General features: G+C 43.3%; 2 protein-coding genes across 6 annotated transcripts; one reads left to right on the top strand and one right to left on the bottom strand.

Moving 5' to 3' along the window:
- Nucleotides 1–47: 47 nt before the first annotated feature.
- LOC311012545 (electrogenic aspartate/glutamate antiporter SLC25A12, mitochondrial-like) lies at nt 48–9,701 on the top strand. Its single transcript, XM_084008025.1, has 18 exons — nt 48–151; nt 856–909; nt 2,406–2,551; nt 2,913–3,028; nt 3,478–3,617; nt 3,761–3,907; nt 4,768–4,906; nt 5,034–5,127; nt 5,224–5,308; nt 5,528–5,609; nt 5,725–5,883; nt 6,292–6,344; nt 6,657–6,737; nt 7,246–7,386; nt 7,518–7,656; nt 7,910–8,068; nt 8,158–8,248; nt 8,687–9,701. The coding sequence occupies exons 1-18, from the start codon at nt 140–142 to the stop codon at nt 8,898–8,900; spliced, it is 2,052 nt and encodes a 683-aa protein (XP_083864151.1). The 5' UTR covers nt 48–139; the 3' UTR covers nt 8,901–9,701.
- On the bottom strand, nt 9,180–17,163 carry LOC311012546 (dynein, cytoplasmic 1, intermediate chain 2a-like). 5 transcript variants are annotated; one of them, XM_084008027.1, is made up of 17 exons: nt 17,032–17,163; nt 15,361–15,469; nt 15,132–15,261; nt 14,596–14,680; nt 14,239–14,301; nt 13,894–14,021; nt 13,719–13,808; nt 13,356–13,518; nt 13,154–13,253; nt 12,886–13,011; nt 12,640–12,786; nt 12,319–12,432; nt 12,099–12,232; nt 11,779–11,923; nt 11,531–11,671; nt 11,200–11,325; nt 9,180–11,085 (listed from the first exon to the last, which is right to left on the bottom strand). In XM_084008027.1, the coding sequence occupies exons 2-17, from the start codon at nt 15,466–15,468 to the stop codon at nt 10,984–10,986; spliced, it is 1,902 nt and encodes a 633-aa protein (XP_083864153.1). In that variant the 5' UTR covers nt 15,469; nt 17,032–17,163; the 3' UTR covers nt 9,180–10,983. The 5 variants fall into 5 exon arrangements, with proteins under 5 accessions (XP_083864153.1, XP_083864152.1, XP_083864155.1 ...); XM_084008026.1 differs by having other exon boundaries at nt 14,596–14,731; XM_084008029.1 differs by lacking the exon at nt 14,239–14,301.
- Nucleotides 17,164–17,352: the final 189 nt, after the last annotated feature.

Genomic DNA, 17,352 nt, shown 5'->3' on the forward strand with positions numbered 1-17,352 from the left:
CATGGCGCGGTTTATATTTCGGTTTTGTTTTCCGTGCTCAGACTAGTATCACGCGACACGTCTGAGGGCGTACTACGCTGCCAAGCTCGCTCGCTCGCTCGCTCACTCACTCACTGTGCGTGTGTGACGTCAAACCAGCATGGCGGTCAAGGTGACTTCGGCATCGCTCTCTTGGCGATTTTCAACCCTCTCCTTTAACATGTCTGCATGTCTTCTGCTCGTTTTGCCGTGTAGTAATGAGCGACGCAAGGCTCCCCGGTCCCTCCCGGGCTAGGGCGTCTCTGTCTCCCTGCGGCTGTAGCATCTCGGGGCTAGCTGCCGCCCGGCGGTGGCTGGCCTTGAACACACATCCACAACATCCGAGTTAGCGAGATAATGCTAAACAGCTTTCAGGTCGCTATCGCTGCAGTGGTTAAACCCCACAAACGCTAGCTGAAGTCGCTTAGTGTCTCGGCAGTCGTCTCGTCGTTAAATTGCTCTCGTCCTTCTCGCGTTCAGCCGAGTTAAAGCTTAAACATGTCGTCTAAAACGGTGTGTGTCTGGTTTATGTCTCGTAACGGTTAGTTTGTGCTCGTCCGTAGACGTTTAGCTGGTCAAATGTTTAGCTAGCTGCATAACTTCATCAGAGAGAATAATATGATGGTTAAGCGTTGATTGCCATGTCTGTCGCAAAAAGGGTTGTGTTTGTCCTTTACGGCAGTGGACGTTTCAAGGAGACATCAACCCGAAGCAGCTTGCTTGTCTTTATGCTTCATGTTATGTCCAGTAACAATACATCGGTAGTAGCTTTAAATGTAAGCCTTTTTGTAGTTGAACTACTTCATAATGTTATTTAAACGTCTGTTGTTGTTTTAGGTGCAATCAACCAAACGCGGGGACCCAAGTGAGCTGAAACTAATCTTCCAGAAGGTAAGGTTTGCACACATTTCATCCTGATAATGTCAGTCTCTAATGTCTGCGATAAGATATGTGTCCATCATGTACACATCCATGAGATGTAGGGAAACAGCTCTCTGTGTAGCAAACAGCTGACCTGGAACTGTTTTCACTTGCGAAATGAGCCTGTAGATTTGTCATGGGGTTTGAATTACTGTGTTAGCTGCAGTTAAAAGACCAGACTCTTGTTTTTGCACTAAATCATACTTAACTCTGACTGAATAGTCTGTGGTTATATTCATCAGTAGGCCTGACATTATTGTGTTCCCTGACAGAAGGTTAAAGAAGCTTACACATAAATAATTGTGGTTGTCGAGTCAGCAGCTGTTGTGAGTGAAGTTCTGATCCTGAAGGGCTGTTGTTCACAATCTCAGTCTGCTTTGATTGTCATCATGACATAAAGGGAGTGTGTTTTGTGGTTTTCCAGGCAGTGGTTGGTTTCCTTTAAACCCTGAGCAGCTCAGGCTGTAGAGCATTATACTCCCTGAGGGTCCACGGTTAAAGTCCCTGTTCACTGGGGAATTTGCCAGGTTTTTGTTTCACTTCTGCAGGTATAGCCCAAGCAAGCACCTCACTCGCCTTAATCAGAGACTACAGTGTCACACCTGTGCCCGTGGTGTGTGTATGTAAAATCATTCCGTTACATATCAGAGGATATGAAGGCAGACTGGTCTGTGTGTGTCCATGAGATGCCATGTAATAAGAGTCGGCCTGAGTAACCTTCCTTTCCAGTCCTGCATGAATGTGTGACCCGCTGTGTGAGAGCCGTGAGGGTCAGCAGTTGTTGCGTGATATGTCAAATAGCTAAAAAGCTAAAAACACATCAGTGCATATATGTCGGCTCAAGTGAGTGGCAGGTGTAATTCTATCACGTCACATCAAGACTGAAGGATCAATGACCTTGGATATTCAGGTGCAGCATGAATCACCGGCAAAGATTAGCATGAAGGCCAATGAAAGAGTCGATGTTTTTAATCACATTTGAACACCGTGCTACTGCTCGATAGCACGGAAACAAGCAGTGAATTTGTTATAATAAGTAACACGTGCACCTGATAATGTTGTATGATGTTCATAGCTTGTGACACTAAAGTTGAATAAATGAGAGCGTACAGTATATCACTGGTGACCTGCCTTAGGAATGTCATGCTCCACGTTTATTACCAATCAGGTGGTTACCAGGGCGTTGTGAAGCGTAACAAACTGTGACTCCTAATATAAAGTCGTGCTATGGAGCTGGATCAACTCTAGGTCATGGGTCATGTAAATAGGGCACAATTTAAAAAGATTACTGGGGGTGAACCGCTCTGTTTGATCTGCAGATCAGAATAAAACCAACCACATTGCGGTTATACATTTGTTGTAATAGTTTGTATTATTCAGTCACCGTTGGTTAGTTGATTTAGTGTAAAGGCATGTGAAGGGTTAGGTATTCGTGGTGATGATTTTTTTGTTTGATTTGCTCTTAGTATGCCAGTGTTGCGGACAACGATGGAGAGAGGTTCATGACCTCAGGAGACTTTGTCCAGAGATATCTAGGACTCCACACCCAGATCCACCACAACCCCAAAACTGTACAGCTCATCGCTGCTGTTGCCGACACCACAAAGGACGGGTAGGTACTGACACACACACACACACACACACACACACACACACACACACACACACACACACACACACACACACGTGCACACCGCTTATCATTACTAATTGACAATTTATTGAGCCATGTCTGGTCTGTACTTGTGATTATTGCCGTTCACAGATAAGATAAAACTCCCAGACTGATTGTGTGCACAAATTACTCACACACTCTACTGATCAAAAGATGAGAATCAGTTCAGTTAATTTCAGTTAATACAAAAAACAAACAGTATATATTTGCACATGTAATCTTTTTAAACGTGTCTTTGATGTGTTTGTTTAACGATATTTTTTTTTCTCTTCCACCACATATACACCTTAAATGGCAGACTGATCTCGTTCCCGGAGTTTCTTGCCTTTGAGTCTGTGTTGTGTGCGCCTGACACTCTCTTCATAGTAGCCTTCCAGCTGTTTGACAAGACTGGAACCGGAAATATTTCCTTTGGTATGCTTTGTTTTCTGTGTTTTCTTATGGGCTTTGTGTTCAGTTACAATATACAATATAAATATAGCAGAGTGTCCTGTGAAGAATATTTCCAGCTATCCATTTTCGAAGGAAGTTCTCTAGTTCAATTGTATTTCTGTGCTCCGACATAAGAGGGTTTTACATGTTTATAAGCAGTGCAATGTGGAGAAGGAATTTTGTAACATGACTTTGTTAACCAGATTACTCCTCGGCCTAAGTGATTACACATGGATGGACTTACATAAGCAATCTCATGTATTGTTTGTTGTTTCCTTCCTACCTCGTCTTTCTTTCTTATGTCACACACACAAGGCTTCATGACGTTATCGCACTGGAAAAAAGTATTTGACTTGACAATTTATAACAAACGTGAGGACTTTTTGATTTTTGGATTCCCTTTTTTTTTTAAACGTGCGTTTGTGTTGCAGAGAATGTGCGGGACATCTTCAGTCAAACCACGGTGCACCACCACATTCCATTCAACTGGGACTGTGAGTTCATCCGTCTGCACTTTGGGCACGACCGCAAGAAACGCCTGAGCTACCTCGAGTTCACCCAGTTCCTGCAGGTGTGCTGGTTTTACACACACACACACACACACACACACACACACACACACACACGTACACACACACACACACACATACACACACACACACACACACACCTCAAGTACCACCCTCACTCTGACTTGTTGTGTCATGCTTTTAGGAGCTGCAGTTGGAGCATGCACGCCAGGCGTTCGCCCAGAAGGACAAGGGGAAGAATGGAGTCATCTCTGCCATGGACTTCAGTGACATTATGGCCACCATCAGACACCACATGCTCACGCCCTTTGTGGAGGAGAACCTTGTCTCTGTGAGTGTTGGCGTGCGCATGGAGAGCTTACGGACAGTAATTCATACATGATTGAGGACGAGTTTTATTTTCAGATAACCAATAATTGTCGTTATTTAATTTTCATACAGTTTTACTATTTGTTGTTATTATACTATAGTACTGTTATTATACTATAGCACACAGGGATGTAGTTTTCTTTCTTGCCACCCTATGAAAACAATATTTGTGTTTTGATCACTGGCTAATGGCAATATAATCCACTCTGACCTGTGGCGTTGTAACAGCGGTAAATCCTCATCCTTTTATCATCTGAGTTTATTAGCCTGAAAGGATAATACTGAGCATTTTCAAATTGGGACTGGTGCGTCTCTAATTTTAATAATAAGTGTTGCTCAGACTCTTCAGTGTTCTCCTGCAATTAGTGTTTCCATACATTCCCACTATAATCTTCACTTCTTGACGGGGCTAAATGTGGTAGTTAACATAGAGGCGTTAACCTGATAACCATGAGATTAGTGTCGCATAAAATTTGACATCCTGCTAAGATTTGATCTTTACAAAATAATGTATTCCTAGTTTATTTTTCTCTTAACTGTCAAGAGCTAAATGATAAGGACACAAGCCCAGGCTATGGTAAAAAAGTAAGACAGTACATTGTGACAATTAAATTTAAGGAGTAGTTGCTCTTTAGCCCTAGCAATATAATCAATAAATAAGTGTAATTTACATAAAGGTTGCAAATATTACTCAATACAGATTGAGTAATATTTACAACGTTGCATCTTGTCTTTATCGTTAAGAGTTAACTTTTTTTTTTTAAACACATGCTTATTTATAGTGAAACCAGTACCTGATGTATGCTACCTTTCCTCTACCAGGCTGCAGGTGGCAGCACCTCTCACTTGGTCAGCTTCTCTTACTTCAATGCCTTCAACTCCCTCCTGAACAACATGGAGCTGATTCGCAAGATCTACAGCACGCTGGCTGGCACGCGGAAGGACACGCTCCTGACCAAAGGTGCACACATCGTTTACTGTGCTCATGACGTTGCATCTTTGACTTTCAGCTCAAGATGCTTCCTGAGTGTGTCAGGAATGTCCATCTTATTATAAACGGTCATTTTCTTGTTTCCCTCTCCCTGCAGAGGAGTTTGTTCATGCTGCCAACAAGTTTGGTCAGATCACTCCCATGGAAATTGACATCCTGTATCAGCTGTCAGGCCTGCACTCCCCCTCTGGGTAAACACTGATTTTAAAGAATTTACTGACAACCACTGAAAAATGTTATTTATCTGTGTGATGCCACTGATGAAAATAATGATGTTTGTGTATTAGGCGCCTGAATCTAGCTGACATTGAGAGGATAGCTCCGTTAGAGGAAGGATGTCTGCCCCACCACCTGGCTGAAACCCAAAAACAGGTAGGATGCTTGTGGCAGTCTGTATGTGGAACTCCTTATTTGGGTTAAAATGGATGTCACTGACATAAAATCACATTAACGGTCTATCTGTATTATATCTTTAAACATCAATTAGTTACTTACTGTATCACTTATCACGTATTTTGTTGGTGCTGGCGTTATTGACATCATCACAAACGATTTTCTTGATTCGTAATCCCATATGTGATTTTCCATCAGGCCCACGGGGATGGGTCCAGGCCTGTGTGGGTCCAGGCTGCGGAGTCGGCCTATCGGTTCATGCTGGGCTCCATCGCTGGAGGTGAGTTATCCTGTGGCCAGAGGCAGATGGCTCTGTGATGTGCTTATGTGATCTGATGTGGCTTATTGTCTATACTGGATATTATTAAATTGTGAGTTTGTTTGCGTCAACACAGCTACGGGAGCTACGGCAGTGTACCCCATCGACTTGGTGAAGACTCGTATGCAGAACCAGCGTTCCACAGGATCCTTTGTTGGAGAGCTGATGTACAAGAATAGCTTTGACTGTGCTAAGAAGGTGCTTCGCTACGAGGGCTTCTTCGGCTTCTATAGAGGTAGGCCAGGAAAACACCTGGGATATCCCCCGTCTGATGCACTCTTTTATCCAAAATAAGTCTTTAAAAATATATTTAAATTAAGACTTCACCTTGTTCAATGAATACAAATGTTGTGTGAGTGGTGCAGTCCTCCATTGTCAAGCAATAAACCACATTTCTATTGCTGTACACTTATTTTGGGCTGTGTTGCATCATACTTATAATATACTCCTATTGTGATCAACCTTTATGTGTATTCTTCCTTTCCCCTCTCAAGCTTCCAAATCTGTCATATCATTAGTAAAAGCTCTGTTGCTCTCCACCTTCATGTCTTATTTTCCATCGGCTTCCTTTCTCTTCCTTTGCTCCTGCTTGTTCAGTAATACTAGTGAGTCCTGTCACTCATTGCCCTATGATGCTCCACAGGTCTGGTCCCTCAGCTCATAGGTGTAGCTCCCGAGAAGGCTATCAAACTCACAGTGAGTACCTCCCCCCACATACACAACACATCCACTCCATATTTACTTTGCATACACACTCATTATGTCACACGGGTAATAATCATTTATTTAATAGGAGCTTCTTCAAAGTTTACTGCATGTTGACAGTAAAATCATACATTGAATTAAAGAAAATTAAACAAAAGGGGTCCACAAAATGAAACATACAGTGTGAAGAAGCTCAAAATCAATGTAAAATTGAAGTTTACAAAGACAAGTTGACAATGATGGACTACATTTTTTTGTTGTTCCAATATTTGAATTGCCTTTGTGTGTGATTGTGTCCCACAGGTGAATGACTTTGTGAGAGACAAGTTCACCGACAAGGACAACTCCATTCCTTTTTTCGCTGAGGTTATGTCTGGTGCTTGTGTAAGTACCGTGTCCCAAACACTTTGGTATTCCGCTCCATCTGTTTGTGAATTTGTGTAAATGAACACTAGATAAGAAGAAATGCTGTAAGTTACTCAAGGGCATGTGCCTCCTTGGTTGTTAAGGCCATTAAAAAGTAGCTCATGCATGCAGTCTGTTCATATTTTGTATTAACTTGCTTGCAGAGTTCCAAAAACGAATTACTAACAGCAAACTGCAATGCCGAGTGCATCCGCAGTTATTGCCGTTGTCCAATGCAACGTGTTTGTTTTTCTGTTTTTGATAGCAGTGTTCATCCTTACACACATTGGCCCAGCACACCTTACCGTCCGGGGAAATGCCAAAGTAAATGATTGATCCCGATAACACATTTTATTTTTTAAAGTTTTGATACTTTTCATGAGCAAGACTTGGCTCCCATCCCTCAGCAGCGTACATGTGAGATGCAGGAGCATGAATCGTTTTTATGTAATGTGTGAACACGCTCTTCTTCTCCCCATTTATCCAGGCTGGAGGCTCTCAGGTGATCTTTACCAACCCTCTGGAGATTGTGAAGATTCGCCTGCAGGTGGCAGGAGAGATCACCACTGGACCTCGAGTCAGCGCAGTCAGCGTCGTTCGTGACCTGGGCTTCTTCGGCCTCTACAAAGTAACGTGGCTTTGTCCTATTAATGTCTTTGAATAAGAAGAAACCTGTTCTGTCTGTTCTTTGCGTCTCTTTCATAGTCTCGTCTCAAGCACAGTCCCATAGATCTGTCTGTTCTTTGTGTTTCTCTATAGGGTGCTAAAGCATGTTTCCTGAGAGACATCCCCTTCTCTGCCATCTATTTCCCCGCGTACGCCCACCTCAAGACCCAATTTGCTGACGAGCAAGGCAGACTGGGACCACTGCAGCTTCTCACTGCTGGAGCAATTGCAGGTTACCTCAAATTATGACTTGGAACAGCAGAAGCAGCCAGTTATCGCTGTTTTCTGCATTAATATTAAATCCTTACCATTCAATTGACACCTTAGCTGCAAACAGAATCAAGAAATGCTCATAAATTGTTGGTTGTTTAATTATTAGATTTAATTATGACTTTATTATTTCCGCTTAAATCAAGGAGATTTACACAGGTTTGAAGAAATACTCGTCATCTGACTTCTTTCTCTCCCTTCTCTTTATTTCCCAGGTATCCCTGCAGCCTCCCTTGTGACTCCTGCTGATGTCGTCAAGACTCGTCTGCAAGTTGCAGCGAGGGCAGGACAGACCACGTACACGGGAGTCATCGATTGCTTCAGGAAGGTTTTAAGAGAGGAGGGGTTCAGGGCTTTGTGGAAGGGTGCTGGAGGTGCGTGTTTGTGTATATGCATAAATTCACCGTATGTCCAAGACTGCCGGTGCACATGAACCGTGTTGAATTTTCTCTCTTTTCCCCAGCTCGTATGTGCCGCTCCTCTCCTCAGTTTGGTGTGACCCTGGTGACGTATGAGCTGCTGCAGCGGTGGTTCTACGTCGACTTTGGGGGACAGTAAGTTGACTTCATTTTCCTTCAAAGAAGACTCGGTATGAAACATTTGTAGCTTTTTAAAAACATCTTAACTAACTTAGACGGGGATAAAGTAGACAGGGAGGGAGAAGCACATGTGAGGATACATCAAGGACTTGTAGCATTCATGGTTAGAATGGAAATACAGACCATTTGGCTTAATAGGCAGAAATGTAAATCTTTATGCCTTTTGATGCTTGATTGATTTTCTTTCTTATGACTGTTAAAAATATAATTTAGGGTGACATCAGGATACACTACTGTTTTATTTTCCGTTCATGACTGAGAAAAGTTGTACCTTTCACTTAACATACATATATGTAAATATAAATGCTAAAAACCTATTTTTCCCTCTTTCTTTGTATCAGAAATACAATTTACGTTTGTATAATGACCACTCCCCCTCTCTCCTCCTTGCAGTCGTCCGGCGGGATCTGATCCCACACCAAAGTCTCGCATCTCAGAGCTTCCTCCCATCAATGCCGACCACGTCGGAGGATACCGCCTGGCCGCAGCTACCTTTGCCGGGGTGGAGAACAAATTTGGCCTGCACCTTCCCAAATTCAAGTCCTCCGGCGTGGTTTCCATACATCACCCTGAGCCAGTCACTACTGCGCCAGCTCCGACCCCATAGAGGTCTAAATCTCCATATCACATTGCCATCCATCTCTTCCTCCACCGGGAGCCAGACACTTTGATAGATACACAAACAAAACATGCACAGTTGAAACACACCCCACGTATAGGGGGTCATTCATTTAGAAACAAACGCCACCAGGTGACGGTGTGCTCCACTGGTCCCCAGCCAGAGGTGGAGGGTCGGCTGCAGCTGTGGATGTAACCGAGCACACCAGCGACCAGAACGCCGACTGTGCTGTATCTTCAGTGGCTGCACGCTTCTGGCATCTCCATCTTTTTGTGTTCTTCTCTCCGGCATTGGTAGAAAACGGAGCCTCGGGCACTCCTCTCTCTTTCTCATGAGTAGCTGTTTTTTTTTATTTTCATTCTGTTTTTTTTGTCTGATGCTCAGTGCGAGTAGGACTTCTCTTATTGGACAGCGGGCATAGGAAATACTAGATGGGTCAGCATGGTGCGTGGGGCTTCACTCTCGATTACTCCTCCCACAGGAAACTACTTACTGTACATATTGTATAACTGTACTGAGTCAGCACATTGACGGGAAGGAAAGTGTTATGGGCCTATAACATTCAGACAGCATCATTATACAGTAAGTGTAATGTTATGGTGGTGTGGGGCCTTTGGTCCTGGTCTCTGAGAATCACTCTTACTGATGTACAGAACCTTTCGATTTAGTGTTTTCTTGATAAAACAAGAATCATGAGAAGAGAGTTAGATATTAATAAATTAAATGTATCTCAACTCAGTCATTGTATTTTATTGAAATAAATCATCCATATGGTTTTAATTTTAACAATATGTCTTGAGTTTTATTCCAATGGAAAAGTGCAACCATTAACTGCGTCAGGAACAGTAACAGGAAAGAAGATGGTACAGTTAGTCTATGCAGAATACTGATCTTGTTCATGTCATCAAATATGGTTGCAACAGTGCATTTTTAGCTCATTTTCAACATTACAGAGATAGTATGGCAAGCTGAAATATATACCAGCCTGCTGAGGTTGGACTGCTGCATCCTGGACGGAATCAAAGATTGGATGGAAAAAGAAAACAATGAATTCATGTTCTGTGGTTAAAAATGAGTATCCGACCTCAGCTTTACACCATACATCTTAATGTAGTATATTTAGATCCTCGTAAAGAGGACGAGTCAGGAAACTGTTCTTCTACTCATTACATGGGTAGAGTATAAAACAATAACCTTTGGTACAGGCATCACTTTTAAACTGTACTAATGTCAATAAATTCAAGGCAAGTATACTAACAGATTTTTGCCTGGTAGAAAGCTTGTAGTGCTAATCTTAGGAATGTACTACTCAAGCTTTTAGTACAAAGCAGCATTTTCTTTTGTTTTAAAACAAAACACAAAATATTTAAATAAATGCAACCACCAGAATAAATATTAAATATTGTAGTGGTTGAAATGTAATTATGACACACGTATGCACAGGCCAGCGTGCATCTGTAAGCACATTAGCTGTTGTAGTCATCAAATTCAAGTGCTGCCAAGGATAAAGAGGATCTGATGGTGATATGCCAGCTTTTTTTCTTTGTTGCTGCACTGGAACACTTAGCCAGCCGTGTGCATGTGTGCCAGGAAAATATTAAAACATGTAAAAACACTCAAATGGTAATAAAAAGGTGCAAGTACAAAGGTTTGCATATTTAAAAAAGGGAGTTGGAGTTGGTTGAGGAGAAGAGCAGTTTCTAGGGCCCTGAGGATGTTCTCAAAGCTAGAAGTCACATCTATGCTGAAAATCACTTCCCTCTATTCCTTTAGTCAGTTAAACTTTCAACCACTTCACAGTGGCTTCTGTACTACTACTGCTACACGGGACATCCATCGTCCCTACAGATGTACTCTAAAACTCACATTCAAAAACACTTCTAAAACTCTCTTTTCTAATCATTCTAGCTCTGCAAATCTCCTCAGACCAATTCCTGTAGTAGAAGGTGGAAAAGCTTGAAGCCAGAGAGGAGAGCGCAGCTCCTCTGGCAGTGTTGTGTAGTGTGCTATAGGTGGTGTGGTGTACTGGAGAGACATTTATGAGCAGTTGTCAGTGTGGGGTCTGTAACACTTAGACGTTGGCCAGTTCCTCGGCTTCGTCTCGGTTCTCGTTGATCTCATCCAGCGTCCTGACGAAGCGCGTCCACTCGTCGGCCTTAGGCACACAGATTTGCTGCGGGACGACAAACGGCAACACGTATACTCATGTCAAGGAAGAGTTGGAGGGAGCAAAGCCAAAATGCATCAGAAGATGACTGAATCATAGTAACATCGGATGACATCTCACCTCCCCTACATCGTAGACCTGCACCTGTCCGTCCGAGTCCCCAGTAGCAATCTCTTTACCAGAGTGAGACCATCTCACACGGTTCAGAGCCGGAGCCCCATCCACACACATACTGGCAGTGGGAACCTAAAAAAAAGGCAGTTTCATGGATGGTCAGCAGTTCCCTATTCTAAGATAAACACATGTTCAAGTTGCATCATGCATGAATAATAGAAAAGTTAAGAAGCTTGTTTCCGCAAAATATCAAAGTGTGAAATGAATGTCTTATGGTTCAGAGCTGTGTGTGTGTGTGTGTGTGTGTGTGTGTGTGTGTGTGTGTGTACACGCATACTTCTGTATCACTGTTGAGGTTCCACAGGTCCAGGCGTCCAGCCAGGTCCACACAAGCAAACAGAGCAGGGTGTGTTGGAGACCACATTGCATCATAGACATAGTCACAACTGTCCTCGAACGAGTACAACGGACGGGTACTCTGCGCAGGAGAAAGGGAAGGGAAGAACGGAGGGAGGATTTATGTCAGGAAACTTGACTCATAGTGGTTCTAACAGACAGCTAAGTGTGTGACTCTAAATATCTCACCTTAGTGCTCCAGAGTTTGACTGTCCAGTCAAAAGACGCGGAGATGAAGAGATGAGAGAAGTCAACGGGTCCTCCAGCGCTGTGACAGCTCAGCCCCGTCACCGGACCGTGATGGCCCTCAAACACCTCAGTAATACCCGCCTTACTGTAAAACACACAGAAAAATAACTGAGTTCTACTAATTACCTTCTTTTCCCCCCCAAGGGCTTTTGTGGGATGTCAGGCATGCTTTCACATCCTGGTTGTAAACCCCCCCCCCAGAAAACGTGTCCACCATCCACATTTGGCACTAATGAGAACAGATGTAAAAGATCACACACCTCCCGTGGCGACAGGCTGTGTAGACTGAGCCGTCCTCGCTCCCCACCACAAAGTTGTTCACGTCGCCCAGAGGGAAGGCCATGGAGGTGACAGCCACCGGTTTGCTCTGTTTGAATACCAGCTCCAGACTGTCCTGCAGGGGAAACAACAAGCAGCCTCAGACTCTACCCTCTGATATTTATGACATGTTTGTGCATCATCCAAAAGAATTCGACGTACCTGTGGCTGGGAAAGCATGTCGAGGCTCCAGGAGCACATTTTGCCATCAGTGGAGATGCTGATCAGGTTGTTGGCATTTTGGGTTCCTACCACGTTCACACAGTAGACTGGGTGCTGAACGCAGCAGAGCACAGTTAGACAACATGCACCTACCAGGAAAAGGCAGCTAGATGTACAGATCCTCAGAAAAAAACAGACTGGCTGGAAAAACTACTACTACAAAAAAAAACACAAAGTTGTGTCGATCATATTAGAAGAACTTAAATTAAGCAGTTTGAGAGTGTGTGTACACGTGAAGGTGTGTGAGCTCCAGTGATTTACTGTGTGTGCAGCTGCAGACAGGGGAGTTCTCTGAACAGGGGTGCGCTTGTTGCTCCTGTTGTCCCATAAGACAATCTGTCCAGAGTATGTCCCGCCCACCACCAGGTTGGGGTGGAACTTTGCAAACCCGGCTGACATCACCTCTGACTAGAGGAAGAAAATAATACAATTTGAATCCATCTGCTTCTGCCTACGCATTTGGATGTGTTTATTTTGCGATGTATTATTTTGCCGACATTTCTTTACCTGGCAGTGGAAGATGTACTCGGGTGTGTTCTTCTTGTACTTCAGGTTCCACACCAGTGCCACTCCATCAGGCTCATGGGGAGCATCCTCGTTGTTGTTATAAGAGGCCGCCAGCAACTCTGGATACTTAGAGGAACAGGAATCAGAAGTTCAGTTTAGTATCAGAAACAGATTTTAAGTCAGTCTGTTCTGACTGAACCCCTGCTGAGGCTTAGTACATGTAATAGGATACATTTCTCTGCGGAGATCAAGAACAATCATAACCCACCTGAGGTGACCAGTCGAGACAAGTGACCACTCTGTTTTTAGTCCAGCGCTCGTCTGCAAACTGTCTGTTGAGAACCAGCTTTGCACCGGCTTGCAAGTCACTGCGAGGGACCAAAAATAAACAATGATCAGCCATGCCTATCCATCTATCTGTCATTAAACACTCTCCACCATGTACACAACACATTTTCTTTGTGCCTCACCCTTCCTTATCCTCAAGATCTCTGCCGCTGTAGTCGAAGCAGACGTCTACATGCTCAGCCAGAGCTCTCTCCACAATCCTGCTGCCCCGCTCGAAAAAGGTCAGGAAGTCCTCAGAATGCAGGACCTGCAGCTTCTCTTCTTCTGTCAGCTCTTTGGGAGTGTCTAAATAAAGGAATTCAATATAGCGATAAGGGGAAATAGAAAAGATATTGATTACTGGTAACACATTGCTGGAGGGATAGAAATTAGCTCAAAATCAGACCTGGGAAAGTAAGAGTAAAAGGTAGTAAAAGCATAACAGTTGAGGCTATTTTCCCATTAATCCCATTAAATGAACACTTTGAGAGTTTACATGTCCTCACCATCCTCCTCCTCTTCGCCACGTTCATCTTTCTCCTCCTGATCATCCTCTGCTGCTGGGGGAGCAGTTATCTCCTCATCCTCTTCCTCATCTGGAACACATACAGATAAGATTTAGTTCTCATTCAATTTTGACTGAGCCATGATAAAATGTTGGTTAAACACATCTTTGTTTACCTGCTTTTTGATCTATGTGTGGCAGTGCTTCAGTGAGTGTCTGCGTTTCTTTGCAGTAAGACACGGTTTCCTTTGGGACAAAGTCCACCTGGGTCACCTTGGACATGCCCAGCCTCACGGCTCCACGTCTACACACACATATAACATGTTGGAAATAAGCGCACACACATACACAGGTTTGCAATACAAAGCAGAACTGAATGCACATTTTACACGTGGAGATGTGGAGATATAAATAACGATGTACAGACATAATATTAACACATTTAGACAAATCTAAGATGAAACCACAAAAAAACTGAATAAAGTTGGAAGACAAGCTAAAGGAGAGAAGAGGAGCAGTACCCCATGAGCTCAGAGTCGGAGTGCAGTTGCAGAGTAGAGGGGTCAGGATCCCAATGCAATGTCCTAATACAGCCAAACCACCAGATGGTGTTAGTTAGAGTCAGACAAGACCGATAGAAAGAAAGAAAAAAAAAAAAGGAAAGCAAGAGGATGAAAGCAAACGCAAGAGACAGGCAAACGATAAGTCAATTAAGAGATGAAAAAGATGGGAAGGACAGCAAACAGAAGAGAAGAAAGACAGAGAGAGAACCAGAACGAGTGTGTGTTAATTGAGCCAGTGTGCCGGTGAAAGGACAAAGAGGAGACAGGTCATCAGGTTTATTTACCATGTTAATACACACACACACACACACAGACCTTGGTCCTGCGTTTCCATCCCCAGAATCTTGGCTTCCTGCATCGCTGCCCACTGATTTGTTGGAGGGAGACATGGGGGCGGGGACTAAGTAGTGAAACAGACATGTATCTTCTGTTACTATCCTGAGGGGTTGGGCTGTGCGTGCATGTTTGTAAGTCAATGAATTAGTGAGTGAGGGAGAGAGAGTGAGTGAGGTATGGAAGAAGTGTGTGAATGAGTGAGTGAGTGGGTTTGCATGCAGTAAGGAGGACAAAAGACAAAAAGGACAGACAAAGGGGAGAGAAGAGAGAATGAAAATAAATGGCAGGCAGGTTTTAGGTGTCATGCACAGACAGTTAACAACATGTAAAATGTTCAGATATTGTGTGAGGGGGGGGGGGGGGGGGGGGGGGGGAGTGTCAGTGACGTAAACCAAGCCAGACCACACAGTTAGAGGTGACTTTTATAAACACTGCAATTCCACCGAGCAGACGAGGAAATGATGGGAGATAAGTGAGGGTGAAAGGTCCAAAGCACGCATGCATTGTGCGTTTACCGTGGGATATGTCGGGGGTGATGCCGACACTCTGCAGCAGCGCCTCCGCCTCCCTCCTCTTCCTCTCCAGATCAGAGTCGTCATGGCCACCTGAGGACACGTGACCACCTGAGGACCCCTTTGAGTCTCCCTAAAGGGTACAGAACAGGCTAAAAACAAAGCAGCAGCACACCTTCAGTGACATATGGAATATTAGAGGTCTATAAGTTATTTTTTTTCTAACACTTACATCCTTCTTTTTCTTCTCCTCCTCTTTTCTTTTCTTCTCCTCTCGAATCTGAGCGATCCGTTGCTTCTTCCTTTCCAGTTCAGCCTTCAGCTCGCTTTTGTCAGACATACTACAGGAGGAAAATAAATCATTCACTACTAGCTTTTGTTTTTTTTCTCTTTGAATTCTTATGAGCTAAATTACTTAATTACTAAATTACAGTTATTACAGTAATTACAGCTTACAGGTTGTTTAACAAGGTCAGAAAATGGTGAAAATGCCCATCACAATTTCCAAGAGTCTAAAAACGCATATCCAAAACAAATGATAGTCAGATTACTAGTATTACAGCCAAGAAAAGGCAGCACGTTTTACTAATTGAATCAGCTCGGAGCAAGGAGACTGTTTGGACCAAGATGGTCTAAATGCTAATGTAAAGCACTCTGCAGATCTATTGTAGAGCTGATGTCATTTCTTGATAAATTGATAAATCCACTGACAGAAAATACATCAGCAACTAATTTGACAATCAATTAACTGGATTAGTAATTGTTCCAGCACAAATACCAAACATCTTAGATTTCAACTTCTCAAATCTGAAAATGTCCTGCGTTTCTTTGTCATACATGCTAGCAAATAAAGTATATTTGGAGTGTTGAGAGTGTTGGTTGGATGAAACAAGGAATTACATTTTACGGACAAAATGATTAAAAAAATGATTGTCACAGCACTCTATTTGATGCAAGTTTAACTCATAATATTCCATTACATACACTTGAATGTTAATTGTGTAGCTAGAAGGAAGCTTTTTCATTGGCTTGCTTTCTGAGGCAAATCAGGTAAAAACACTTAGAAAAGGAGGTAATTCATGACATATTAGCACCAGAAAACCAGCTTTTGCAGTGCAAAGCAGTGCCAACTACACATATAAGTGGTGCAATATCCCTGTTCTGCTGTTTGGACTAGTATATTGTGCTGCATTGCACGGTAGCCCTGGGCCTGTCATACTGAGGACATGTGAATACTAGCCAGCTGTTGATAACAAAGCTCTCTTTATCCGTGTTCCCCAGAATGACACAGGGCTAATCATGGATGACTGGGAGGGTGTACTATTCCAAAAATATAACAAAAACGAAATCTATTAGCCGAGGTAATTATGAATCCGTGTGATATTTATTTATGTATATAATACAAGTTAGAACGTTGTAATGATGGGGTAGCTAGCTAGTCATGTCAGCGTATAACGTCACACACAAGCAGCCACAAACACGACCAAACGATAATCCTGTTAGAACAGTTGGACATCCGAGATGCTCCGACACTACTTCAGACGCTGTCAATATATCTGCAGGTAAAAACATTTCATATTTTCTTTTGTTGTTTCGTTATAAACCGCTTATTTAGCAAACGGTCTATGAACCGTTTATTGTGAACCGTATTATGAACGCTTTCCAATAGGTCAATGGTTCCGTCAAACATTTTAATAATCTTATTAACGGCTGCACTGTCTGTTCAGACAGCTTGTTATAGCTGTGTTAGCATGCTAATCTCCATGGCAGCCGGCGGGCCTGCTGTCACAATAAGCGACTAACGGAAACGTCGCAAACCAACGCCCGAACCTTTCCGCTTACCGTCCCCTTCACGGAGACGTACGAGAGTGACTAACGGCGTTATGGAGGCGTGATACAATACCTGTTTTCAGACGTTGGATACACGTAGACAGACGACAATAGAACCCAGTTATTGTGTGCGTTACGCCCGAAGAGAAGTGATGGTGGACACCATGGATGAAGGTGGAGACTGGTGATGCTGGAAGAGAGAGGCAGTTCCGCAGCGGTCTTCTTCTTCTTCGGCGGTTGTCGCACAACCGTTAAAGTGGAGTTTTACCGCCCCCACTGGCAGAAGCTATATTTTCATGGAGGATTTCACTTGATGGGTTTTTTCCAACTATCCTATCTTTTGGCAGCAGCGGTGGAGTATTCAGATGATCAATACTACAAAAATAATGAATTG

This window comes from Eutrigla gurnardus (assembly GCF_963514095.1).
Source record: "Eutrigla gurnardus genome assembly, chromosome: 4".
NCBI classification, from domain to species: Eukaryota; Metazoa; Chordata; class Actinopteri; order Perciformes; family Triglidae; genus Eutrigla; species Eutrigla gurnardus.